Source organism: Phoxinus phoxinus, assembly GCF_949152265.1.
Source record: "Phoxinus phoxinus genome assembly, chromosome: 4".
In the NCBI taxonomy this organism is placed as follows: Eukaryota; Metazoa; Chordata; class Actinopteri; order Cypriniformes; family Leuciscidae; genus Phoxinus; species Phoxinus phoxinus.
Genome location: NC_136879.1, coordinates 5,510,796 through 5,537,493, shown reverse-complemented (window position 1 = coordinate 5,537,493; position 26,698 = coordinate 5,510,796). Strand labels below are relative to the sequence as shown.

General features: G+C 43.0%; 1 protein-coding gene across 4 annotated transcripts in view; it reads left to right on the top strand.

The window, feature by feature from the left end:
- Positions 1-19,248, top strand: part of cux1b (cut-like homeobox 1b) — a 28,789-nt gene extending 9,541 nt beyond the window's left edge. For 2 of the 4 annotated variants that reach the window (XM_079610486.1, XM_079610488.1), the window contains 18 exons: positions 1,491-1,614; positions 1,913-1,989; positions 2,084-2,150; positions 2,998-3,046; positions 5,190-5,282; positions 5,924-6,112; positions 8,232-8,290; positions 8,525-8,573; positions 8,643-8,739; positions 11,934-12,061; positions 13,280-13,343; positions 13,923-14,035; positions 14,975-15,091; positions 15,633-15,716; positions 15,804-15,860; positions 18,376-18,456; positions 18,549-18,613; positions 18,832-19,228. In XM_079610486.1, coding sequence (XP_079466612.1) covers positions 1,491-1,614; positions 1,913-1,989; positions 2,084-2,150; positions 2,998-3,046; positions 5,190-5,282; positions 5,924-6,112; positions 8,232-8,290; positions 8,525-8,573; positions 8,643-8,739; positions 11,934-12,061; positions 13,280-13,343; positions 13,923-14,035; positions 14,975-15,091; positions 15,633-15,716; positions 15,804-15,860; positions 18,376-18,456; positions 18,549-18,613; positions 18,832-18,883 — 1,565 coding nt within the window. In that variant the 3' untranslated portion in view covers positions 18,884-19,228. Of the gene's footprint in view, positions 1-1,490; positions 1,615-1,912; positions 1,990-2,083; positions 2,151-2,997; positions 3,047-5,189; positions 5,283-5,920; positions 6,113-8,231; positions 8,291-8,524; positions 8,574-8,642; positions 8,740-11,933; positions 12,062-13,279; positions 13,344-13,922; positions 14,036-14,974; positions 15,092-15,632; positions 15,717-15,803; positions 15,861-18,375; positions 18,457-18,548; positions 18,614-18,831 lie in introns of all 4 variants that reach the window. The other 2 variants (XM_079610485.1, XM_079610487.1) reach the window with 2 other exon arrangements.
- Positions 19,249-26,698: the final 7,450 nt, after the last annotated feature.

Genomic DNA, 26,698 nt, shown 5'->3' with positions numbered 1-26,698 from the left:
CACACTTTTTAGCGGAGTTGTTCAGAAGCGACACTGAGTATGAAGAATCCAGTGTTGTGTGATGAGATCGGGAGCTTGGGGAACTTGCTGACCGGTAACTTGCTGGACTCGCTGGCTAATGTTAATTTAGCCTATTCAGCCTCTCAGGAATATGTTCTGTGTGCTGTTGTGTCGCTGAATAACTGTTAATGTGTTACGCTAACACACCGGACACTATTCAGCTGTTGTTCTGTGTGCTACTGTGAATAACTTGCCTTTCCAGATTAAATGTCTGTTCTTGGTATTGGATTTTGTGAAATAAATTCCTAAATAAATGCGACTTATAGTCCAGTGCGACTTATATATGTTTTTTCCTCTTCATGACGCATTTTTTGACTGATGCGACTTATAGTCCGGAAAATATGGTAGTATAAGCACTGCAATATCCCATAATAAACAAACAAGAATTGTCCACTTTGATTTTTATGATGACTTTAAGGGCCCTTTCACACCAACCTTGTTTGGTACAGGAGTAAAACCTCCCCCGGACCAAACAGAGACGAAATTTGGTCCGACGAAAAGAGGTAGTCTCGGTCCAGATCAAACTGAACAAAGGTTTGGTTCGTTTCTAGTGTGAAAGCATTTTCTGTAAGGTTCGGACTTTCAGAGCATTTACAGGACGTTCCGGTGGTTCTCGTAGGATTGCAACCGTCTTCTCCTCCTTTCCTGCCGGCGACGATAAACTGTTTGCACAACGTCGGCCATTTGGCGAATTTGAACTAGCGTCGCGTATAGTCGGTGCTGCAGGCGGTAATGCCGTAATAATAACAATATAGTGGCAACGATATGCGTCCGTTCAGTCATTCTTGTCAAAGTTGTTTTTTTGTGAAAGTTACCCGCCGAAATCAGACGCACGTTCGTTTACAAACCAATCAATGTCGAGATGCGGTCCACATAGACGATGAAGACATGTACAGTTCTTTAGTGCGCTCGCATAACTGCAGTGTGAAACCAGACCAAAACTATCCGAATGTATAAAATGTAGCAAAACATGAACTTCGGTTCAGACCTTGGTGCGGACTCTCAGGTGTGAAAACGCCCTAAGGATGAACATGAATAAAGGAAACATTTACTAAACAAATAAAGCCAACTTGTATAATTCATATGCTTTTGGTTTCTCGTCAAAATAAAAAATGGAAAAAAGCTGACATTGCTGTCTAAATGTGTTCAGAGTCGGCCTCTTGATCTGCAGTGTACGAGCACTGTCTACACACACGCACACACACACACACACACACACACACACTGTGTTTGGACTGCGTTGTCTTTTATTAGTCACGTAAACATCACGGCAGAGCCAAACAAATGTCTAGTGGAGACACTCGGTCTGGTTGAGAATCAGACGGCATCAGAGAAGTGTGTGTGTGTGTCACTTTCACACTGATGTGTGTCCTGAGAGCTTGAGTAGTGTGGTTGATATTTGCCGTGTGTGTGTGTGTGTGTGTGTGCAGAGGTCACCATTAAGACCCTGAAGGAGAAGATCAGGGAATATGAGCAGAGCGTGAGGAACCAGGCGGAGAATCTGGCCCTGGAGACACAGCAGCAGATTCATAAAGACTACGCCGAGAAAGAGAGGTCAGTTCCCGTCGTGTGTGTGTGTGTGTGTGTGTGTGTGTGTGTGTGTGTGTGTGTGTGTGTGTGTGTGTGTGTGTGTGTGTGTGTGTGTGTGTGTGTGTGAGTGGTCATTATTGTAATGTTTAACTCCATCAAACCTGCCCGTCATTCTCTAGTAATCCTGAAGCCTGGCATTGGCCTGTTCAGCTGTGTGTTCAGCGCTGGAGATTTGGAAGATCCCGGATTTAAATATTATTAGCATCATCTAATCAGAGTCTGTTGTGATGTTTGTGGATCCTGTCGTGTTTGTGTCCAACAGGAAGTTCCAGGAGTCACATGAGTCTCTGGTGTGTAAACTACAGGAAACTGAACTCAAAGCCCAGAGCCTGCAGACAGGTGTGTGTGTGTGTGTGTGTGTGTGCTGGAGATTATTAATATGTAATATTGTGTATTATTACACAGATCATGATGTGTTGTTGTGTCTCTGCAGCTCTTGAACGAACTCAGACGGAGCTTTTTTACCTGAAGACTAAATATGATGAAGAGTCCACTGCAAAGTAAGTGTGTGTTTGTGTGTGAAACTACTTCATACGCGGACCATCATTCATATTCATTTATTCATCAAGTGAACTACTACAAGTGCAACACTGTTCAGAAGTTTAGGCTCAGTGGGTTTTGGAAGAAATGTAATGTACACTTTTATTCATCAACGACGCATTCAATTGAAAGAAAGTGACAGTAAAGATTTATATAAACATTATTCATGATGTAAATAAATGCCGTTCTTTTGAGAGTTCTGTAAAATCAAATGTATCAGGGTTTACACACACACATTACCAGTGATCAGACATGTTTCCTGAGCAGCAGATTAGTCTGAGCTGCTGAAAACAGAGTTACAGAGATATGAGAAAGTCTTGTTGTCCGGTGTGCTCTTCATCCAGACACACACACACATCATGAGGAAGTGTGTATAACCCTGCAGAAGTGAAGTGTGCTGTGGTTTTACTCTTCCACTCTTCAGAGCTGAGGAATGTGTTTCTGGAGAAATGCTCTTGCTCATTAACTCACTTCACGTCACGTTTATTTGTGTAGCGCTGTATTCACAACACACATCGTTTCAAAGCAGCTTCACAGAACATGCATGAGTCCACAATACAATGTAGAGTGATGTGTTATCAGAGGAAACTGTCTGTGTTTCAGAAATGTACATTTACAAATCACACGGTTAGCTAATGTATTCATTTAAACAATGTAATAATGTAAGGCAGAAGCAATGAGCTCACTGAAGTACTGGATACATGTGTGTGAACATTAGACCATATATGTCCTTATATTACTATGCTCTACATTAAAGCGTGTGTGTGTGTGTGTGTGTGTGTGTGTGTGTGTGTGTGTGTTTCTCAGGGCTGATGAGATTGACATGGTGATGACGGATGTGGAGCGAGCCAATCAGGTGCAGTCATGAGTTTGACATGCATGTGTGTGTGTAATAGAGAAGGTCCTCTCTAACCCTGGCTCACACTCCAGGAGTTTGTTTGTATACACACCAATGTTTGCCGCAGATTATCTGATAATGTGAGGCGTTCACGGATCGAATCTTGCACCTCCCGATCTGCTCTCACACACACATCGGGCCCGCCGCGATCATATCAAACATGTTTGATATTTAAGATTTTAAATCGGGATGAGCAAGACTGTGGTTGCGTCAGTTCTGTCTCAATAGCCAATAAGAAACAAGGCTAGGAGGAGACGGGAGTGACGGACATTTTGAAATGCGCTGTAAAAAGTCTAGCACACTAACAGTGTAACGATTACCAGCTGGAGTGCACTCGAGAGCCACCAGAGGGCGCTCCACAATAGACTGATCACTTCCTCACAAACTACATTTCCCACACTCACTGCCCGGACTCATCAGCACTCATCATCTCATTCACCTGGACTGAGTACACACACACCTGCAGCTCATCCACACTCACACATATAAACCCCGTTCACTCTGTTCATTGCGAAGTATTGCATTGCCCCGGCTTTCAATTCCAAGCGTTTTTCTCTGTCTGCTGTTCTGTTCCTGATCTTGGACTGTTGATACCGACCTCTGATTGTTCTCCGCCTGCCTTGACCCGGATTGCTTATTGGACCTAGTGACCTGTGACCCCGATCTGCCCTGTGTTCTCTCCGTTGCTCTGTCTGCTGCTATTTGACCCTGCCTGTTGACCATTCCAATAAAAGCTGCAAATGGATCCCTCTGAGTCCGCCACATCATTACAAACAGATAGTAATACGGCAATTAAATTCATACCGCCAATTCTCGCTGAAGAACGACGATCCATGTTGAGCCCGTGTCCCCAACCATTTTCTCCTCCACACTTCGCTTTTGCTTTTTTCTCACAACAAATGGTAATTATTAATACAGCAAGTTGTCTTGTTACTGAATCCATTTAGTTTACATCCGCTTTTCCTCTTCCGCTGCGTGAGATCACGTGAGGCCTTCCTCTGGCACCGTCATCTTAAGAACATTGTGTAGTGTGTGTATGTTTACACACTTCCCTGAGGGAAGAAAATCCGCAGAGACTCTCCTTAAGTGTGTGCTGCTGCAACCACATCTCACAATCAGTCAGGATTTTAAAACTCCTGTAGTGTGAGCCAGTCTTAAGAGCGGCTGAGAGTCTGGTGGAGATGTTACCTGAGCTGACGGTGTGCAGAGAGCAGACGCTAACACAGACATGTGTGTGTGTGTTACAGTGAAGATCCTCACTGAGAGATGTTAACTGTGTGCTGGTGTTTTCCTGCAGAGAGCAGACGCTAACACAGACATGTGTGTGTGTGTGTGTTACAGTGAAGATCCTCACTGAGAGATGTTAACTGTGTGCTGGTGTTTTCCTGCAGAGAGCAGACGCTAACACAGACGTGTGTGTGTTACAGTGAAGATCCTCACTGAGAGATGTTAACTGTGTGCTGGTGTTTTCCTGCAGAGAGCAGACGCTAACACAGACATGTGTGTGTGTGTTACAGTGAAGATCCTCACTGAGAGATGTTAACTGTGTGCTGGTGTTTTCCTGCAGAGAGCAGACGCTAACACAGACATGTGTGTGTGTGTTACAGTGAAGATCCTCACTGAGAGATGTTAACTGTGTGCTGGTGTTTTCCTGCAGAGAGCAGACGCTAACACAGACATGTGTGTGTGTTACAGTGAAGATCCTCACTGAGAGATGTTAACTGTGTGCTGGTGTTTTCCTGCAGAGAGCAGACGCTAACACAGACATGTGTGTGTGTGTTACAGTGAAGATCCTCACTGAGAGATGTTAACTGTGTGCTGGTGTTTTCCTGCAGAGAGCAGACGCTAACACAGACATGTGTGTGTGTTACAGTGAAGATCCTCACTGAGAGATGTTAACTGTGTGCTGGTGTTTTCCTGCAGAGAGCAGACGCTAACACAGACATGTGTGTGTGTGTTACAGTGAAGATCCTCACTGAGAGATGTTAACTGTGTGCTGGTGTTTTCCTGCAGAGAGCAGACGCTAACACAGACATGTGTGTGTGTTACAGTGAAGATCCTCACTGAGAGATGTTAACTGTGTGCTGGTGTTTTCCTGCAGAGAGCAGACGCTGCTGAGAGAGAAGCTGAAGCTCTGAGAGAGCAGATCAGATCAACACAAGCGCCGACACGCACGGACAACACGCCGTACACGGTACCAGCTCACAATATAACACTCTACATGCTTTCTTCACATTAACTGTTGCCACTTAAAGGGTGGTAAAGTATGATTTCACTTTTCTAACTGTAGTTAGTGTGTAATGTTGCTGTTTGATCATAAACAACATCTGCAAAGTTACAACGCTTAAAGTTCAAAGCAAAGGGACATATTTGCTTTTAAAGAAAAGGACTACAACTAACGGCGTGTGTGTGTGTGTGTGTGATGGGCAGATTTAGGGATAGGGGCAGTGTGTGTGTGGTGTGTGATCGGTAGGTTTAGGGGTGGGGCAGTGTGTGTGTGTGTGTGTGTGTGTGATGGGCAGGTTTAGGGATAGGGGCAGTGTGTGTGTGTGTGATCGGTAGGTTTAGGGATGGGGCAGTGTGTGTGTGTGTGTGTGTGTGTGATGGGCAGGTTTAGGGATAGGGGCAGTGTGTGTGTGTGTGATCGGTAGGTTTAGGGATGGGGCAGTGTGTGTGTGTGTGTGTGTGTGTGAGTGAGAGATAGGGGCAGTGTAAGGGGACAGAATAGTTTGTATAGTATAAAAACCATTACGCCTATGGAGAGTCCTCACAAGTATAGCAAAACAAACTTGTGTGTGTGTTCATACGATGCTCAGTGTTGTGTGTGTCCAGCAGGACGAGTGTGCGGAGCTGGTGCCGCGCTCCAGTGTGGAGGCGGAGCTCAGTGCGAAGGAGCGTGAGATGCTGCAGCTGGTGGAGGATGTTCAGAGACTGCAGGCCAGCCTGTCCTCGCTCAGAGAGAGATCCGACACACACACCGGCCGACTGCAGCAGCAGCTCCAGGACAAGACCACCGCGCTCCAGGTGCGCAACACACACTCATGTGCACTGCTGCGTTACACGGACAGGTCACCCAAAAGTTAAAATGAACGTACTCACCCTCATGTGCTTCCAAACCTGTATGAGTTTCTTTCTTCTGTTGAACAAAAAAGAAGATATTCTGAAGACCGTCAGTAAGCAGACAGTTGATGGGGCACTGTGACAGTGACAGGAAGCTTCCAGTGTCCAAAAGAGCATTCATACATTGTCAGTTCACAGTCACTTGAACATACTGTGTTGTGTGCACATTGTTCACATTATTGTCCTCCTCTCCTGGGACATAACAAAAGCCAGTATTTTGAACAGTTGCACGCTTGCTCGCCAGGTTAGATGTCCCCATACATTAGTTTGAGGCTCCTTTTTATAGTCCAAGCCCCGCCCCTTTAGTTAAAACCATTACAAACATTGGTGAGGTAAGTATCAAGTTAAGTATGTACGTTTTTCCAATATCCCAAACATATACACACATAAAATAACGAAATCATAAACAAAATAACAAATAATGATAAACGCATAACAATAACGCCACATTTACATGAACACAAACCCCATATTAACACAAACAATGGACGAGCCGACTTTCGGTTGCTTTGCCCCCGACGCACACCGACACTGGTACTATTTATCCAGGCCACTGGGTGGCGCTCTGGTGTGGCCAGCCGATAGAGATAACTCAACACGAAAGACAACACAGTTGCTGACAAATACTGAACACAACGAAAATCAAAAGAAACAAAAGACAACTTAGATATGTATGTGTTATGCGTAGCGTGGATTTCTGTCAGGGATGGAAATGGAGTGTATATGTTTGTGTGTGTGAAAACCAGTGTGCTAATGGGGTGTGTGTGTGTACCCACATCGCCCCAGCAGGGAACAGAGGAACGAGGTAAGATGGGGGTGTGTGTGTGTGTGTGTGTGTGTGTGTGTGTGTGTGTGTGTGTAAGTGCTGCGCTAACCAACAGGGAAAGGTCACTGTCACAGAGCCCCATCAACTGTTTGGTTACTGACATTCTTCAAAATATCATACAGGTTTGGAAGCACATGAGGGTGAGTGCATTTATTTACATTTTTGGGTGAACTGTCCCTTTAAGGGCTGCTCACTATAGAGCTGGTAAGTCCCGCCCCCTCCGTAAAACCCCGCTGGACCTCAAAGTTGAAAAACCGTCAATGCAAGTGAATGGGAGAAAATAATAATTTTCTGGTCCCGTTCGAATTGTGCCATGAATGTGAACATATGTTGTCTGTGAATTTTTTATATAATCTTTCGTGTTAAGAATGCTACAATTTAGCGGGTAGAAGTTTGATACGGGTAGACTTTGTGTGAGAGCACTTTGTGGACTACAACTCTTCGCTGCTTTCGACGCGTTTGAAACGTCAACACCACTAGCTCACGGCTCTAGCTCACGGATCCCGCTAGACATGGCTGTGTCTTTGGTACACTTCACCGCCTTCTTTCAGGGAGAGGACAAAATCGTTGAGGTTGGCGAAAACCACGGGTAAGTCAACTTTATGGGGTGACGTCACATAGGCGACATGTAGTCTTTCTCGTTATGTCTTTTCCACAACTGCTAGCCGACGAATCATACCATATACTGTCAAACTTGTAACATGAAAGATTATATAAAAAATTCACAGACAACATATGTTCACATTCATGGCACAATTCAAACGGGACCAGAAAATAATTATTTTCTCCCATTCACTTGCATTGACGCTTTTTCAACTTTGAGGTCCAGCGGGGTTTTACGGAAGGGGCGGGACTTACCAGCTCTATACTACACGTTGCTCTTGTAGCGCACCGTATGCATCAGATGGTCTGATCATAGACTTCAGTGGCCGCATAACAGGGGTGTGAGTGTGTGAGTGTGTGAGTGAGTGAGTGAGTGTGTGAGTGAGTGAGTGAGTGAGTGAGTGAGTGAGTGAGTGAGTGAGTGAGTGAGTGTGTGAGTGAGTGAGTGAGTGAGTGAGTGAGTGAGTGAGTGAGTGAGTGAGTGAGTGAGTGAGTGAGTGAGTGAGTGAGTGAGTGAGTGAGTGAGTGAGTGAGAGAGAGAGATTGAGCTCCAGTGCTGTACATTTGTCTAAATGGCCTCTTCATTTCTTCCAGCTCCTGGAGGAGAAGCTGCAGACGCAGGCAGACTATGAGGAGGTGAAGAAAGAGCTCAGGTGAGAGTCCATCGCTCCTGTCGAGCAGTGAACACTGAACTCATGCTTGGCCATGGCAAACATCATTGGCCATTTTAGTCCGTTTGTCTGCACAAGTTCTTGTCCTCAAGTGCTTAAGTGCGTCCCTGAACATTATGTTGTATTTAATCGTGGCTGAAGTAAGGCTGTCAGAAAGACTGTATTCGATTGGCTCCTGGTTTCCTCTTACTGAATGGCTTTGACTGTTATTGACAGCATCCTGAAGTCGATGGAGTTCGGGCCGTGTGACAGCGCCACAGTGCAGGTAAACATCAGTCTTTAGTGTGTGTTTAGTGTGTTCTTAGTGTGTTGTTGATGTGCTGGTCTCTCGCAGGATTCATGTAAGCCGTTGGAGGTGCTGTTGCTGGAGAAGAACCGAAGCCTTCAGTCTGAGAACGCGTCTCTGCGCATCGCTAGCACTGAGCTGAGCAGTGAGTCTGGGGGATGTTTAAAGTGGGGAAAGGGGCAGAATAGAGGGAATGCAGTGACACACTCCCTCAGCCTGACTGAAGAGCTACTGAGTGACTGGATTTCATAGAAGAAACAGCGAAAACGCCGGGAAAACAAACGATTATCAGTTTAAACTAAAGGTTGGACTCGAAATAATGTTCCTTACAACTTACCAAAGATCCTGTGATCTGTGGATATCATCCAGCCTTAAAACCTAAAAGTTTTTTGTCAGTGTTTACTTGAAAACATCCAATTATGCTGAATATACGACGGTAAATATTGAATTGATGAGTTGTCAATACAATATATAACAATACCATATATAGGGTATGATTTTACCCCTAAATTTAGCATATTGACACAAAATGATACACCAAATCCACTTTTCTCTGCCTGGATCCAGTTGTTTCTGTGCAGCGATTTATTTGCTTCTCTGTTCTGTAGCTTTCAGAAGTCTGTAAAAATATACCTCAGATTCCTTGTCAAATCTATTTCTACAGTCAATCTAAAGATGTGTTGTGCAGTTTTAGATGTGTTGTGTGTTTTTCGCAGCATGAAAACCAACTCAGTGACTCTTTTTGCCACTCAGTGTGTGTAACCGCAGTCACTCTGGCTGAGGGTGACGTCACATGCATACCCTCTATAGTGAGAACAAACGTAAAGTTGAGTGTGTGTCTGCTGCATAGCAGTGAAAGTTAAAGCCCTGGCGATGGATAATGTAACCTAAAGGGGGCATGTAACTGATGAAGTGTAAAGGTCCTAGAACAGAGCCCTGGGGAACACCGTTCGATACAGGGGCATCTGTGGACCAGAATAAGACCGTTCCTGGGTTACCAAGAGCAGAGAGAGGGGAAATGAAAATGCTATGAGAAACGGTGTCAAATGGAGAGGAAAGGTCTATGAGAATTGACCGTTCGCAAAAGCCACGCCCCTTAGTTATTGTTACTACGCCCGTCAAACAATTGAGAACCATAGCCATGGCTGGGTTGAGATCCATACATTAAGTGATTGGTTTTGGAGTAATGCAGCAGACATATCCTCCAGGGCACGACAGAAAGTATAGACAGAATAGCGCACGGGAGCACATGCACAAAACAGTTTTGTAAAATTATATATCAATAATTTTTATTTGATCATATATCATTTTACAAAACTGTTTTGCACATGTGCTCCCGCGCGCATTATTTCAGTCACAGCACTGCAATCAGAGGACGCGCTGAAACCATAAACTCTCGATGCTCTCTTCATTCATAACTCAGCCGACTGAGAAGGATATATTTGTGTAAATAGTTGTGCAACTGCGCGAACTTTGTTTTGAAGTTTAATGTTTGAGTTCCAGAGGAATTTGTGACTGTGTACCTGTTCAACCACATCAAAGTTTCGTAATTAGTAAGTCCGTGCTTTTTCTCTTTTTTCCCCCTCTTGTTTGCTGACTGATGAGGGGCCGCAGTGCCGTAGTGAAACGTGTTTGTAGCCTATTTTTTAATAATAGTTGCAAGCAATCATAAAATACAGCAAGTTTTAAGCCCGTGCAGACCTCACTGCCATAGGCGCATCATTGCACTATCTTGCTGAAATCGGAATGTTTGACGGAGGTCCTTCTCCTTAGTTACAGTTGCTGAGCTAGGATTGGACGAGAACCGTTAGAGGGCGGGGTTTTGCGAACGGTCAATTAGGATACAGATGAAGCAAGAGTCAACAGCCATAAGTACCAGGTGTGAAAGCAGTGGAGAAAGCCTGTGAGAGAATAGAAGATTGTAGAGGGGTAACATATATGTTATTTAGGAAGAAGTGTAAAACCGACTCCCGGAGCTCTGCTGAGTTTCTCATGTCAGGGACAGGAGGGTTTGTGAGGTTACTGACAATGGAAAGCAATGTTTTGGGTCGAGAGGATGCATTACTGACAGGAGTAGAGCAGTGAACTGAGCGTGCTGATTTGTGTGACTGGAAATGGTTCATGTAAACCGATAAGTGAACAGTTAAGCCGGTTTTCCTATAGAGATGGCCAGCTGTTTTCAGAAGAGCAGGAGTAAACCAGGGAGTCGAGTGTGTGGATGGGACAAGTCTAGTTTTAAGCGGTGTGGATGTCAAGGGCAGCGGGAACAGGGTTATCAAGGGAGCGAGTGTGCTCAGTAATGTCAGTTTCCATTTACCTGTTGTAATGTGCACTTTGGGATATCAAAATCAAAAACTGCCCGATGGAAATGCCAAGATGCGCATAATTATTAAAAATGCACTGAAAAAACGTAAGCGCTTGTTTGAGTTGGGTAATCTTTGGTTGTTCTGAAATGGTGTATTTCCCTTCCAGAACTGCCTTACACGACTGCGTTCCCAAACACCAGCATCTTCCTCCGAACTGCGTCTATTGAGTTTCGCCTGCGTGCTCTCTCTGATGAGTGTTATATATACGAAAATTATTATATTCAGTGGCTTCTCCTACTTTTCTTTGTGATATTTAGCAGCAGTTTATCAGGAAGTATTCATTCGGTTCTCTTTGACTCACTGGATGGAAACGCTGCTCATTCGCAAATGTTTTATGCGATATTCCCATTTTGCGCATAAGTTAAATTCGCAAATTTGGATGGAAACATATATAGAGAAGAGTTTGTACAGCTGCAGAAATCAATAACAGATAAAAAAAATTAAGATTATGATAGTTATGGTGGATTTCACAGTCTCACATTTGACAGTTTAGCTCAAAGAACGGGTGATCAGACAGTCCTGATCTGGGAACCAAGCACAGATACAATACAGAGTCCAGTAGAGCAAACTTTGAGCAGTTTAGTGTGTGGGAAAGTCGACGTGCTGTACGAGACTGAAGCATTCAGACGCTGAGGAAGCTCATGGGTTTCTGCAGTCGGTATATTAAGATGTGTGTTGAAAGCAGCTAGTTATAGTACAGGAGGAGACAAGGCACGGGCTAGGGTTATTAGGGTTACGGTTTTGGTGGAGAACCACAAGCTAAATATTCAAAGGTTAAAGTCTTGTGAAGGTTGATCTTCTTGACTGGTAAGCTGCTGCGATAGGAGACAGTACACACACTGTTGTGTGTGTGTTAGGGATAGGGGCAGTGTAAGGGGAGAGAATATACAGTTTGTACAGTATAAAAACCATTACGCCTATGGAATGTCCTCACAAGGATAGGAAAATAAACTTGTGTGTGTGTGTGTGTCAGGCCGGTACGCGTCTCTACAGCTGGAGTTCTCTGCAGCGGTGACGACCAGTGCTGATCAGAAAGACCTGATCCTCAAACTGGAGCAGGACCTCAGCACCATCCAGACCATGTCACGGCCCGACGCTGAGGTCAGACCGCAGATCATCATCACATTCACACACGTCACACACATCCTTTCCTGGCAATCATAGGCGTCGCTTTCGGTGGGGACGCATACCCGCCAGGTTTCGTCATGAGTCATTTTGTACCCACCACTTTCTTTTCTTTTTTTTACCTCGAGCTCAATTTAGTCGTTCTGCTGCTGCGCTGGCCACACACTTCTCTGTCCATAACACTGCAACAACTGTAACACGGCATGAGAACCGTGGGGACTCAACCCACAGCCGCTCCGCTGCCCTGCTGAAAATGTGAAGTAGAAACGCTAATGTCAGATAACGTCCATAATCATGTGAATTTGGGTTCGATTTGTTGACCGTTTGCAGTGGTTATGAGGAGCAATATGAGAGAGAAATGTGCTCATCATTGTTTAGGTAAACCACGCCATGTCATATTGTCAACATGGGACTTATGAAGCAGAACAGCGGGTCATATGTCTAATGCTTTTTGAAAACTTAAGGCTTTCTTCTTCATAAAACGAGTCGGACATCATCACATTTTTATTTATTTACATTAGTAAGCTACGGGACATCGTCTTTCAAAACATGACCTGCGCGAAAGAGAAAACAAATGAATGCGTCTCTGCCCCAGCACATTTAAACTGACGCCCATGCTGGCAATCCTCAGACACTCATGACATAACTTTTTGGAATAATTAAATAATTATGTAATAAATTCTAATTATATTTAGTAAAGTAACACATGAAAACATGAGCGTAGGTTGAGGAAATACATGCTGCATTATTTATGACATGCTAAACAGTCCATATTAATAGCAGAAATTAACAGTATTTTTCACTGGTGAAGTAAATGATTTATGTCAATAAATGTGGAAATGGGATAAAAACACTACTTTCACCACTACTTCTTGGGCTCAGAAAAAAATATAATTGTATTGAGCATGGATATGCATTAAATTGATCAAAAGTGATAGTGGAGACAATGTCACAAAACATTCTGTTCATCAAAGAATCCTGAAAAATAAAATGTAAGACTGTTTTTACATTGATTTACATTGAACATTGGTAATAATCCTAAATGTTTCTTGAGAAATCATGTGACACTGAAGACTGGAGTAATGATGTGTGTGTGTGTGTGTGTGTGTGTGTGTGTGTGTGTGTGTGTGTGTGTGTGTGTGTGTGTGTGTGTGTGTGTGTGTGTGTGTGTGTGTGTGTGTGTGTGTGATCTAGGGTTCAGACAGCTGCGCAGTGATCGTCCCAGAGCCCATTAAAGAGGCCACAGCTCTGTTCTCAGGTAAACACTACACACAACACACACTGTTAGTGACACTTCTGTTGCTCTCCTCGTTTGTAAGTGCTTTGGATTGGAGAGTCTGTTAAATGCTTGAATGTAAATGACTGTTGGCTAGGGCTGTCAAATACAAATTAGAATTTCGAATATTCGATGAATAAAAGCAACAACGGCACATTCGAATGCAAAAACGGCGTGTTTGATCAAGTTACTGATGCAGTTACACAGTTTATGCACTACTGTAACCTACTTTTCCTTGCATACACATTAAGGAAATTATATTTTATTTAAGAACAATAGTTTCAAAAGTTAATGCACTTTAAAAAGTGAATGTCATTTAATTTCAATAAAAGATGCGATGCTTGATTTGTTAATATTTGCTTATTGCGCTCGCATGCGCCCTCTTGTGGGCATAGGAGACAATAGAGCACTTTTTTCCTCTAACAGTATTGCTTTTAGCATTCGAATTTTGCTAATATTTAAGAAATAAATTAAAATTTAGCTTTTCAGCCATTTTGACAGCCCTACTGTTGGATAAGCAGATCCCTCAGTAGTCGTGTGTGTGTGTGTGTGCGTGTTGAGGTGCTGGCGGCTCTCCTCAGACGGATCTTCCTCAGGGTCAGATGGACTCTCTGCTGTCCATCATCTCCAGTCAGAGGGAGAGGTTTCGCCTGCGCAACCAGGAGCTGGAGGCCGTGAGTGCGCATCACATGACTGTACCATCACATGACTGTACCATCACATGACTGTACCATCACATGACTGTACCATCACATGACTGTACCATCACGTGACTGTACCATCACGTGACTGTACCATCACGTGACTGTACCACGTGACACCAGCAGCCAGCAGCCATATCACCCTGTAGCCCAAGACTGGTTTCCCACTGAAGCTAAGCGGGGCTGAGCCTGGTTAGTACTTGGATGGGAGACCTCCTGAGAAAACCAGGTTGCTGCTGGAAGAGGTGTTAGTGTGGCCAGCAGGGGGCGTCACCCTGTGGTCTGTGTGGGTCCTAACGCCCCAGTGTAGTGACGGGGACACTATACTGACAAAGAGCGCCGTCCTTCGGATGAGACGTTAAACCGAGGTCCTGACTCTCTGTGGTCATTAAAAATCCCAGGATGTCTTTCGAAAGAGTAGGGGTGTAACCCCGGCATCCTGGCCAAATTTGCCCAGTGGCCTCTGTCCATCATGGCCTCCTAATCATCCTCCTATATATATATACTAATTGGCTTCATCACTGTCTCCTCTCCACCATTAAGCTGGTGTGTGGTGGGCGTTCTGGCGCAATATGGCTGCCGTCGCATCATCCAGGTGGATGCTGCACATTGGTGGTGGTTGAGGAGATTCCTCCTCCTATGTAAAGCGCTTTGAGTGTCCAGAAAAGCGCTATATAAATGTAATGAATTATTATTATTATTATTATTACCATCACGTGACTGTACCATCACGTGACTGTACCATCACGTGACTGTACCATCACGTGACTGTACCATCGCGTGACTTTACCATCGCGTGACTTTACCATCACGTGACTGTACCATCACGTGACTGTACCATCACATGACTGTACCATCACATGACTGTACCTGGTTCCTGTGGCTCAGGGAAGTGTTGTTGTTGTGTGTCAGGCGAGCGGATCCCTACAGCAGACCTTACAGGCTCTTCAGAGCGAGCTGGACAGTCTGCGGGCCGACAACATCAAGCTCTACGAGAAGATCAAGTTCCTGCAGAGCTACCCTAGCAGAGTGAGTCCTTCACGACACCAGTAACCGCTCAAGACCAAACGGGACGTCGTAATATTCCCCGGGATTTAACGATAGACGATATTCTGCTGAGGGTGTTTTTGTGCTGGTTTCGGCCTGTCGTGGTCAGCTGACTCCCGAAGCTTTTCATATTCCTCATATTCTGTGTGGTCGTCAGTTGTCAGCTGTGACGCACATTCTCTCTTTCATTAACCTAATTAAAAAAACGTACAACTTTAGGTCTGTAGTGGACAAACATGTCTGTCAAAAAACTGTCATATAAATGTGGAGCTTGGAAGCACAGACTTAAGCTTGGTCTCATTTTAATTTTTTGTTAAAGTAAAAAAAAAAGGTGTAAAAAGTTATAGAGGTTTCATTTTATGAACATTATTTTATATAAAATATATATTTTATGAAACATGTTGAACTCTAAAACTGCTAGACAATCAGAGCCATAAATCTAAGTCGTGTTCCAAATTGATATTGTGATATTATTGTAGACGATACAAATCTGCGTGTGTGTGTGTGTGTGTGTGTGTGTTAGGCTGGAGACAGTGATGATACAGTGATGCGTTACTCGTCCCAGTACGAGGAGAGACTCGACCCCTTCGCCTCCTTCAGTAAAAGGGTGAGACGAGCGTGAACTCTCGCTTCTGAAAGTGTGTGTTGTTGTTGATTCAGGCGTGATACTTTTCACTGTGATTTACTCCTTTAGGAGCGTCAGAGGAGATATCAGAGCCTCAGCCCGTGGGACAAAGCCACGCTCAGCCTGGTGTGTATCGCACACACACACACACACACACTTGTGCAAAATTCAGAATTTCAGGATTGGCCTCCATTCAATTCATGAATTGGAATTTGAATGGAATTGACTCCGCCCCACAGGAATTTTAATTTTAATTTGAATGACAGGAAGTGGAATTAAATTCATTGCAATTCAAAGAAATTCCACACAGTCACACAACAGAAAGAGTGTGTTGAATCTCACACACACTCAGTGTTACGGAGGTTACTCTTGGAAATGTAATTTTCTTTTCTTTTCTCTGTAATTATATGGTATATTTTCTCTGTCCTTTTCTGTCAGTATTCTTAGTATTACTTTGTTTACTAGTCTTGTTACTGTATTTTCTTTCCTAAAGAAACTCCCGTGGACAGGTGTTGAAAATTAGCATGTGTGCTAAAACACTTAAACAAATGCATATGGTTCGTCCAATGTAATAGTATGTCCATGTCAAATAAATAAATAAAATAATTGCTACTGTTATAAGTTACCCATCATAAATGTGGTTTGGGTTACTTTATCAATGCAAAGCAATTTCCTTTTAATCTTATTAGTAACTAATTAAGTTACACACTTTACCTCAGTAATACAACTAAATACAATGACATTAATTTTGTAATTTAATAACATAATTACACGTAACTAGTCACTCCTCAAACCTGCATACATTTTGTTCTTAAATATAGACGATGATCAAATTCTTGAAATAAATTTGTTTAATTAGTTGTGTTCCAATGTTATTTTCATTTCAAATAACACAAAGTGCATAATGCAATCATATCTGACCAACTGTAAAGCTTCATTGTTAAACACTTCACTTAAAATATATGAATTCCTTTGAATTTTGATTGAATTGCAATTCTGCTTCCTTTCATTCAAATTCAATTGTAATTCTAGATCCTGTTTTTGACATCAATTCAATTCTGAATTGTGCACAAGCCTGACACACAAACACACACACACACACACATAATTTTGGATTGATGTGCCCCTGTAATCTTTAATCAGAAGCGTGAATCATCAACAGTAGCTCCGCCCCTCCAGCAGCCTGTCACTCACATGACATCACAGCGCCTCATTAGCATACACAACGATACAACAGTCCAATCAGTGCTGTCTGTCTGTCCCTGTTTCACTTGGATACGAGACACACTGAATGTGCTTGAATAGATGCACTGTACTTGCAACACTAGCCGCGTTTCCAATACCCTTCAAATTGCGCAAATTGAAATTGCGAATTGAAAATACACACAATGGAAACACGTCAATTTCGCAAAAACTCTCGTTTATCGCAAAAAAGTTTTTACGCTCGCATGAGGTGGATTTTCAGGCAATTAGAAAAAGGAATATTTCGCAAAACTGCAATGGAAACAGTTTTTGCGCATTTACAGTCACCTGACTTAGAAGACGCGGTGTGTTTGGGGTCCGTGTACGCAAATAATAATAATTATCATCATTATTATAACATTTACTACATGTTTAGAAGACCTAATGCGTATGAAAGGTGCATTTCTCTCTAAAAGCGCATCTGCTTAACAGCGGAGATGGAGATGTTTTTAGCCGAGTTAGAAAACAATAGTTTAATAATATTAATGGCTCTTCTTATTCAGCACTGCGGGAAAATGGCAATTCCAGGTTCTAATTTGGCCTTAGAAAACCAGTAAAATCAACATGTTTTCCATATTAATTTGTGAATGTTTTACATGTTTAATAAAGGGGAAAAAAAGTCATTAAACAAACATCTGAAAATTCGTTGATATTTACTTTTTTGCGCAGCAGTTGGTGTTGCCAGTTCAAATTAAAATTGTGGTGTTCAACTTTGCGTTTTAAAAAGACAACCGTTCATTTTTCGTTTTTTTAATTACGTGTTTAAAAAGGAAAAACGAATGGACACAAAAGTAGCCTACATGGATCGTTTGGAATAGGAGACAGAGTTCTTTATTAAATTCATAAAAGAAACAATAATTAGCCTATAGGAATACTGGATTCTAAACTTCAAAGAAATGCCACAATCAAAACCTCAGCGCAGAAATGAGGGCGAAACACCCAGAAACTCCTTATATTTCGTTTGGAGTATAAGTCTTTCCCTGCCATTAATGCTTGGATAACACGTACGTCTCCTTCCATTAATAATAATAATGTCTAGTGCGGCTGTGAGATTATATAAACCAACGTCCGCTGCCGTGATGTTTTGGAATGACTTATCGCGAGAGAAAAAAGGACGTTTTAGTCGCATAACATCGGTTAATGGAAACGCCGTCATTTCGCAATAGTTTTTTATCTATATTTAGATAATAGCGCAAAACATTTGCGCAAATCTGTAATGGAAACGCGGCTACTGATACCGGTGGAAACGCATCTTCACCGACTGAGAAAAAGGTTGATGGAAAAGAAGAAGAAAAATAAGTTTTTCTGCCAAAAGAAAAGCTTGTTGAAAGCACAGAAATGATGGCAGCCATAAATATCACTGTAGTAATCACTCTATGAACCTGTGTCTGTTCATCAGGGCCGTGTGATCCTGTCCAATAAGACGGCCAGGACTGTGGCGTTCTTCTACACACTGATCCTGCACTGCCTCGTCTTCCTGGTGCGTCACGTGACCCTCAGATGAACTGTGTATTACTGCTCGTGTTGAGCTGGTCTGAACCGTGTGTGTGTGTGTGTGTGTGTGTGTGTCAGGTGCTGTATAAAACTGCCTGGAGTGAGAGCATCGGCCGGGACTGTGCTGCATTTTGTGCGAAGAAGTGAGTGTTTTCACCCAGTGTGAGACTTGATGGTTTTGAAGCTGTGTGTGTGTGTGTGTGTGTGTGTGTGTGTGTGTGTGTGTGTGTGTGTGTGTGTGTGTGTGTGTGTGTGTGTGTGTGTGTGTGTGTGTGTGTGTGTGTGTGTGTGTGTGTGTGTGTGTGTGTGTGTGTGTGTGTGTGTGTGTGTGTGTTTAATGATCCACACACTCTTCCCACAGGTACTCGGATCACCTGCACCAGTTCCACGAGAACGGAGACAGCTTGCAGTAGCTCTTCACATCGTCACATGTACATGACCCAGAGGTGGGACCAGGACCGTGTGGGAGAGTCGTGGGTTAAATATGATAAAGTACACAGCAGGTTTAAAGTGTGTGTGAAGCTCATTCTCTCCATCTCGTGAATGACACAATCATCCGCTCTTACAGACTGATTCTGACGCCTCACAGAGACTGATGTCAGTGCTAGCGGTGTATCTAATACTTCCATCATCTGTGTCCCTTCATTTTATATATTCAGCGGATGGGACTTTAGATGGAGTCTCTTCCAATTCAATTAAAGCTTTCAGGGAATGTGTGTGTGGTGGTTTATTATGAGATTCAGTTATTAATAAAACTTAAAAAAAGAAGTCTCTTACGCTTATTTGATCAAGAATACAGTAAAAACAGTGAAATATTATTAGGGGCCAAGCACTGAAGGTGCGGGCACCTATTGTATCTGTTCCCGTTCTTATTCTTCTTTTTCTTTTTCTTTTTAGGGGCCAAGCACTGAAGGTGCGGGCACCTATTGTATCTGTTCCGGTTCTTCTTCTTCTTCTTTTTCTTCCGACTGGGCGTCTATGGCAGCCCATAGAAGCGTATGCGGGAAAGTTGTTTTGGTTTGACATTCTGACAGAGGACATTCCCAACATCAAATACACCAATTTTGGTGTTTCTAACTCATTCCCTCTAGCGCCACCACCTGTCCAAAGTTTCAGAAATTGTATGCTAATAACTTTTGAACCGTAAGGCCTATCAACAAAATTCTTTTTTCCTCTGATTCCTGAGCTCACGACGATTCGATTGCACCCTATGACGTCATTTTCCGTCATAATAGTTTTCCCGCCATTTTGAATTTTCCAAAAAACCTACTTTTTCGAACTCCTCCTAGGCCGTTGCTCCGAATTTCACGAAAATTGAACCAGATCAACTCCAGACCATGACGACAAAAAGTTATGGAATTCAAGTTGATTCGAATTACCGTTCTCGAATACCGCGCAAATAAATTTTACGTAGCGCTTGCAAAAACAGACGTAAGGCCGTATCTCCACAACGCTTTATCGGATTCAGACCAAATTTGGTACATGTCATCACAAGCATGACCTGAGGCTACATGCTGCGTTTCGGCGCAGCGCCACCTACTGGTCCGGAGATATGAAGAATTTATATTTTTGCTTATAACTTCTGAACGGTTTGTCCAAAATTCACAAAAGTGGTCTCGTTAGATTCAGGGCATCGTGCTGAGTCGACTGATATCCAATTTTCCCATATCGGCCATTTTGGCTGTCGGCCATTTTGAATTATGTGCTAAAATGCTGTATTTTATGAACGCATGAACGTATCGTTACGAAACTCAGCATGGGTCATCAGTACAACGCCCTAAAAGTACTCAAAAATTTATGAGACAGCGCCACCTTTTGGTCAAAAGTTATAATGAAATTTCCAAAAATGCTAATAACTTTTGAATAAATTTGCCTATAGTAATGACACTGATCTCAATAGATTCCTTGGGTTATGCTGAAAACATAGATACCAATTTTGCCATAGTCAATCAAAGTTCCTGTCCGCCATCTTTATTTTCTTTTAAAACCTACTTTTTCGAACTCCTCCTAGACCGAACGTCCGATTTTCACCAAAATCGGATCGTGTCATCTCCAGACTGTGCCGAGTAAAAGTTATGGATTTCGTGTCGATAGACAAAACCGTTTTCGTATACCGCAGTGGCAAAGTTGAGGCATGATGCCAAAATGACTATTCAGGCTTTATATCTGCAATGCCTTGACATATTGACACCAAACTTTGTATGTGTCATTGTCACTTCACTCTGACCACATCACATCAGTTTCGTAACTGCGCCACCTATTGGTCGAAAGTGATAATCATATTTTTAGTTATTGTATGTGATTTTTCAACCATTTTGCCAAAATTCATCTTCAAATGTCTTTAATTGCTCCTTGCTGCAGTGGGTCTCACACTCCCAGCCACTTTGGCATGTCTTGTCGTCTTGCTTGCGCTTGGCCCCGGTGATTGCTGCTTGCAGCTATATTTTTTCTTTTTCTTCCGACTGGGCGTCTATGGCAGCCTATAGAACCGTTTGCGGGAAACTTATACAAATTGGCACAGTGATAGAGGACAGCCTGAACTATCACCATAGCAAATTTGGAGTCTCCAACTCATTCCCTCTAGCGCCACCAGCTGTCCAAAGTTTCACTCATGTTTATGCTAATAACTTTTGAACCACAAGGGCTAGAAACAACATTCTTTTTTCCTCTGATTCCTGAGCTCACGACGATTCGACTGCACCCTATGACGTCATTTTCCGTCATAATAGTTTTCCCGCCATTTTGAATTTTCCGAAAAACCTACTTTTTCGAACTCCTCCTAGGCCGTTGCTCCGAATTTCACGAAAAATGAACCAGATCATCTCCAGACTATGACGACCAAAAGTTATGGAATTCAAGTTGATTCGAATTACCGTTCTCGAATACCGCGCAAATAAATTTTACGCAGCGCTTGCAAAAACAGACGTAAGGCCGTATCTCCACAACGCTTTATCGGATTCAGACCAAATTTGGTACATGTCGTCACAAGCATGACCTGAGGTTACTTGCTGCGTTTCGGCGCAGCGCCACCTACTGGTCCGGAGATATGAATAATTTATGTTTTTGCTTATAACTTCTGAACGGTTTGTCCAAAAATCACAAAAGTGGTCTCGTTAGATTCAGGGCGTCGTGCTGAGTTGACTGATATTCAATTTTCCCATATCGGCCATTTTGGCTGTCGGCCATTTTGAATTATGTGCTAAAATGCTGTATTTTATGAACGCATGAACGTATCGTTACGAAACTCAGTATGGGTCATCAGTACAACGCCCTAAAAGTACTCAAAAATTTATGAGACAGCGCCACCTTTTGGTCAAAAGTTATAATGAAATTTCCAAAAATGCTAATAACTTTTGAATAAATTTGCCTATAGTAATGACACTGATCTCAATAGATTCCTTGGGTTATGCTGAAAACATAGATACCAATTTTGCCATAGTCAATCAAAGTTCCTGTCCGCCATCTTTATTTTCTTTTAAAACCTACTTTTTCGAACTCCTCCTAGACCGAACGTCCGATTTTCACCAAAATCGGATCGTGTCATCTCCAGACTGTGCCGAGTAAAAGTTATGGATTTCGTGTCGATAGACAAAACCGTTTTCGTATACCGCAGTGGCAAAGTTGAGGCATGATGCCAAAATGACTATTCAGGCTTTATATCTGCAATGCCTTGACATATTGACACCAAACTTTGTATGTGTCATTGTCACTTCACTCTGACCACATCACATCAGTTTCGTAACTGCGCCACCTATTGGTCGAAAGTGATAATCATATTTTTAGTTATTGTATGTGATTTTTCAACCATTTTGCCAAAATTCATCTTCAAATGTCTTTAATTGCTCCTTGCTGCAGTGGGTCTCACACTCCCAGCCACTTTGGCATGTCTTGTCGTCTTGCTTGCGCTTGGCCCCGGTGATTGCTGCTTGCAGCTATATTTACAATTATTATTGTGTGTGAATACATAGTAAAGTGTAATGTATTCTTGTGATCAAACATTACTCCAGTCTTCAGTGTCACATGATCCTTCAGAAATCACTCTATGAGGATTTGATGCTCAATTATTATTACTCGGTTATTAATAATGGTTAAAGTGAAAACTGTTTTTGCTGCTTAATATTTTTGTGTAAATTATGCCAAATGATTTTGAAGAATGGACAGTTCAAAAGAACAGCATTTATTTTAAATATAAATCTTAAGTAACATTATGAATGTCTTTACTGTCACTTTTGATCAGTTTAATGAATCCTTGATGAAGAAAAGTATTCATTTTGTTCATTAAAAAAAAGGTTAAACTTGCCAGTGGTGGTTGAGCCCAAAACTGTTGAACATGAACCCATGATTCACAGGAGATGTGTCCAGATGTTCTGCACTGGTTTGGTGGACCTCTGAAATCTCCGTCAGATGAACACAATCATGAGAGAACGGCTGTGTCCTGCTGTCAGTGGAGAAGAACCGCTGGTCGTCCACTGAAGCGAAGCTGAGACTGGGCAGCACAACATAAAACACAGGATTGGTTTTCTGAACTGCTTTAAAATGTCCCTTTGCTCAGTCTATACAGCGAGACAATGGACCCTTTCACATACTTTGATGAACGGTCATCAGCATCCTATCCTGCAAAGTTTTTGATATGTTCTTTTTAAATGTGTGTACATTTATAACGCTATACTTTGTATTATATTCCCTTGACCCTTTGCATCAAATTACAGGACTAGTTACAGTTGCTGTGAGTGTTTCTAATACAGCGTCTCTCTCTCTCTCTGACTGCCATTATCAATCTCTCTCATTTTGAAAGTTGTGAAAACACTATTGTGTAGTTTATCTTTTGATATTTGAGCAAATGGAAACATGAAAACTGTATTTAATGTAGTCTCTCATTCGCCTCTATAGAAGTTTACCCAACTATGACGACTTCTGCTTCTGAGAAACACGGAAATGTAAAAAGGGTCAATATATATATATAATTTGACTCACGTCGCCTTTCAGATCCACCTGTCTGGGCTTCAGTTTTACATGTTAAAGAGTTCAGTCCTCCAGCGGAGATGATTCCTGTAGCGGCTCTTCCTTCAGTTTTACATGTTAAAGAGTTCAGTCCTCCAGCGGAGATGATTCCTGTAGCGGCTCTTCCTTCAGTTTTACATGTTAAAGAGTTCAGTCCTCCAGTGGAGATGATCGCTGTAGCGGCTCTTCCTTCAGTTTTACATGTTAAGAGTTCAGTCCTCCAGTGAAGATGATTCCTGTAGCGGCTCTTCCTTCAGTTTTACATGTTAAAGAGTTCAGTCCTCCAGTGGAGATGATCGCTGTAGCAGCTCTTCTTTCAGTTTTACATGTTAAAGAGTTCAGTCCTCCAGCGGAGATGATCGCTGTAGCGGCTCTTCCTTCAGTTTTACATGTTAAAGAGTTCAGTCCTCCAGCGGAGATGATTCCTGTAGCGGCTCTTCCTTCAGTTTTACATGTTAAAGAGTTCAGTCCTCCAGCGGAGATGATTCCTGTAGCGGCTCTTCCTTCAGTTTTACATGTTAAAGAGTTCAGTCCTCCAGTGGAGATGATCGCTGTAGCAGCTCTTCTTTCAGTTTTACATGTTAAAGAGTTCAGTCCTCCAGCGGAGATGATCGCTGTAGCGGCTCTTCCTTCAGTTTTACATGTTAAAGAGTTCAGTCCTCCAGCGGAGATGATTCCTGTAGCGGCTCTTCCTTCAGTTTTACATGTTAAAGAGTTCAGTCCTCCAGCGGAGATGATCGCTGTAGCGGCTCTTCCTTCAGTTTTACATGTTAAAGAGTTCAGTCCTCCAGTGGAGATGATTCCTGTAGCGGCTCTTCCTTCAGTTTTACATGTTAAAGAGTTCAGTCCTCCAGTGGAGATGATTTCTGTAGCGGCTCTTCCTTCAGTTTTACATGTTAAGAGTTCAGTCCTCCAGTGGAGATGATCGCTGTAGCGGCTCTTCCTTCAGTTTTACATGTTAAGAGTTCAGTCCTCCAGTGGAGATGATTCCTGTAGCGGCTCTTCCTTCAGTTTTACATGTTAGAGAGTTCAGTCCTCCAGTGGAGATGATTCTGTAGCGGCTCTTCCTTCAGTTTTACATGTTAAAGAGTTCAGTCCTCCAGTGGAGATGATCGCTGTAGCGGCTCTTCCTTCAGTTTTACATGTTAAAGAGTTCAGTCCTCCAGCGGAGATGATTCCTGTAGCGGCTCTTCCTTCAGTTTTACATGTTAAGAGATCAGTCCTCCAGTGGAGATGATTCCTGTAGCGGCTCTTCCTTCAGTTTTACATGTTAAAGAGTTCAGTCCTCCAGTGGAGATGATCGCTGTAGCGGCTCTTCCTTCAGTTTTACATGTTGAAGAGTTCAGTCCTCCAGCGGAGATGATCGCTGTAGCGGCTCTTCCTTCAGTTTTACATGTTAAAGAGTTCAGTCCTCCAGCGGAGATGATCGCTGTAGCGGCTCTTCCTTCAGTTTTACATGTTAAAGAGTTCAGTCCTCCAGCGGAGATGATCGCTGTAGCGGCTCTTCCTTCAGTTTTACATGTTAAGAGTTCAGTCCTCCAGTGGAGATGATTCCTGTAGCGGCTCTTCCTTCAGTTTTACATGTTAAAGAGTTCAGTCCTCCAGTGGAGATGATCGCTGTAGCGGCTCTTCCTTCAGTTTTACATGTTAAAGAGTTCAGTCCTCCAGCGGAGATGATCGCTGTAGCGGCTCTTCCTTCAGTTTTACATGTTAAAGAGTTCAGTCCTCCAGTGGAGATGATCGCTGTAGCGGCTCTTCCTTCAGTTTTACATGTTAAAGAGTTCAGTCCTCCAGCGGAGATGATCGCTGTAGCGGCTCTTCCTTCAGTTTTACATGTTAAAGAGTTCAGTCCTCCAGTGGAGATGATTCCTGTAGCGGCTCTTCCTTCAGTTTTACATGTTGAAGAGTTCAGTCCTCCAGCGGAGATGATCGCTGTAGCGGCTCTTCCTTCAGTTTTACATGTTAAAGAGTTCAGTCCTCCAGCGGAGATGATCGCTGTAGCGGCTCTTCCTTCAGTTTTACATGTTAAAGAGTTCAGTCCTCCAGCGGAGATGATCGCTGTAGCGGCTCTTCCTTCAGTTTTACATGTTAAGAGTTCAGTCCTCCAGTGGAGATGATTCCTGTAGCGGCTCTTCCTTCAGTTTTACATGTTAAAGAGTTCAGTCCTCCAGCGGAGATGATTCCTGTAGCGGCTCTTCCTTCAGTTTTACATGTTAAGAGTTCAGTCCTCCAGTGAAGATGATTCCTGTAGCGGCTCTTCCTTCAGTTTTACATGTTAAGAGTTCAGTCCTCCAGTGAAGATGATTCCTGTAGCGGCTCTTCCTTCAGTTTTACATGTTAAGAGTTCAGTCCTCCAGTGGAGATGATCGCTGTAGCGGCTCTTCCTTCAGTTTTACATGTTAAAGAGTTCAGTCCTCCAGTGGAGATGATTCCTGTAGCGGCTCTTCCTTCAGTTTTACATGTTAAGAGTTCAGTCCTCCAGTGAAGATGATTCATGTAGCGGCTCTTCCTTCAGTTTTACATGTTAAGAGTTCAGTCCTCCAGTGGAGATGATTCCTGTAGCGGCTCTTCCTTCAGTTTTACATGTTAAGAGTTCAGTCCTCCAGTGGAGATGATTCCTGTAGCGGCTCTTCCTTCAGTTTTACATGTTAAGAGTTCAGTCCTCCAGTGAAGATGATTCATGTAGCGGCTCTTCCTTCAGTTTTACATGTTAAGAGTTCAGTCCTCCAGTGGAGATGATTCCTGTAGCGGCTCTTCCTTCAGTTTTACATGTTAAGAGTTCAGTCCTCCAGTGAAGATGATTCCTGTAGCGGCCCTTCCTTCAGTTTTACATGTTAAGAGTTCAGTCCTCCAGTGGAGATGATCGCTGTAGCGGCTCTTCCTTCAGTTTTACATGTTAAAGAGTTCAGTCCTCCAGTGAAGATGATTCCTGTAGCGGCTCTTCCTTCAGTTTTACATGTTGAAAAGTTCAGTCCTCCAGTGAAGATGATTCCTGTAGCAGCTCTTCCTTCAGTTTTACATGTTAAGAGTTCAGTCCTCCAGTGGAGATGATTCCTGTAGCGGCTCTTCCTTCAGTTTTACATGTTAAGAGTTCAGTCCTCCAGTGGAGATGATTCCTGTAGCGGCTCTTCCTTCAGTTTTACATGTTAAGAGTTCAGTCCTCCAGCGGAGATGATTCCTGTAGCGGCTCTTCCTTCAGTTTTACATGTTAAAGAGTTCAGTCCTCC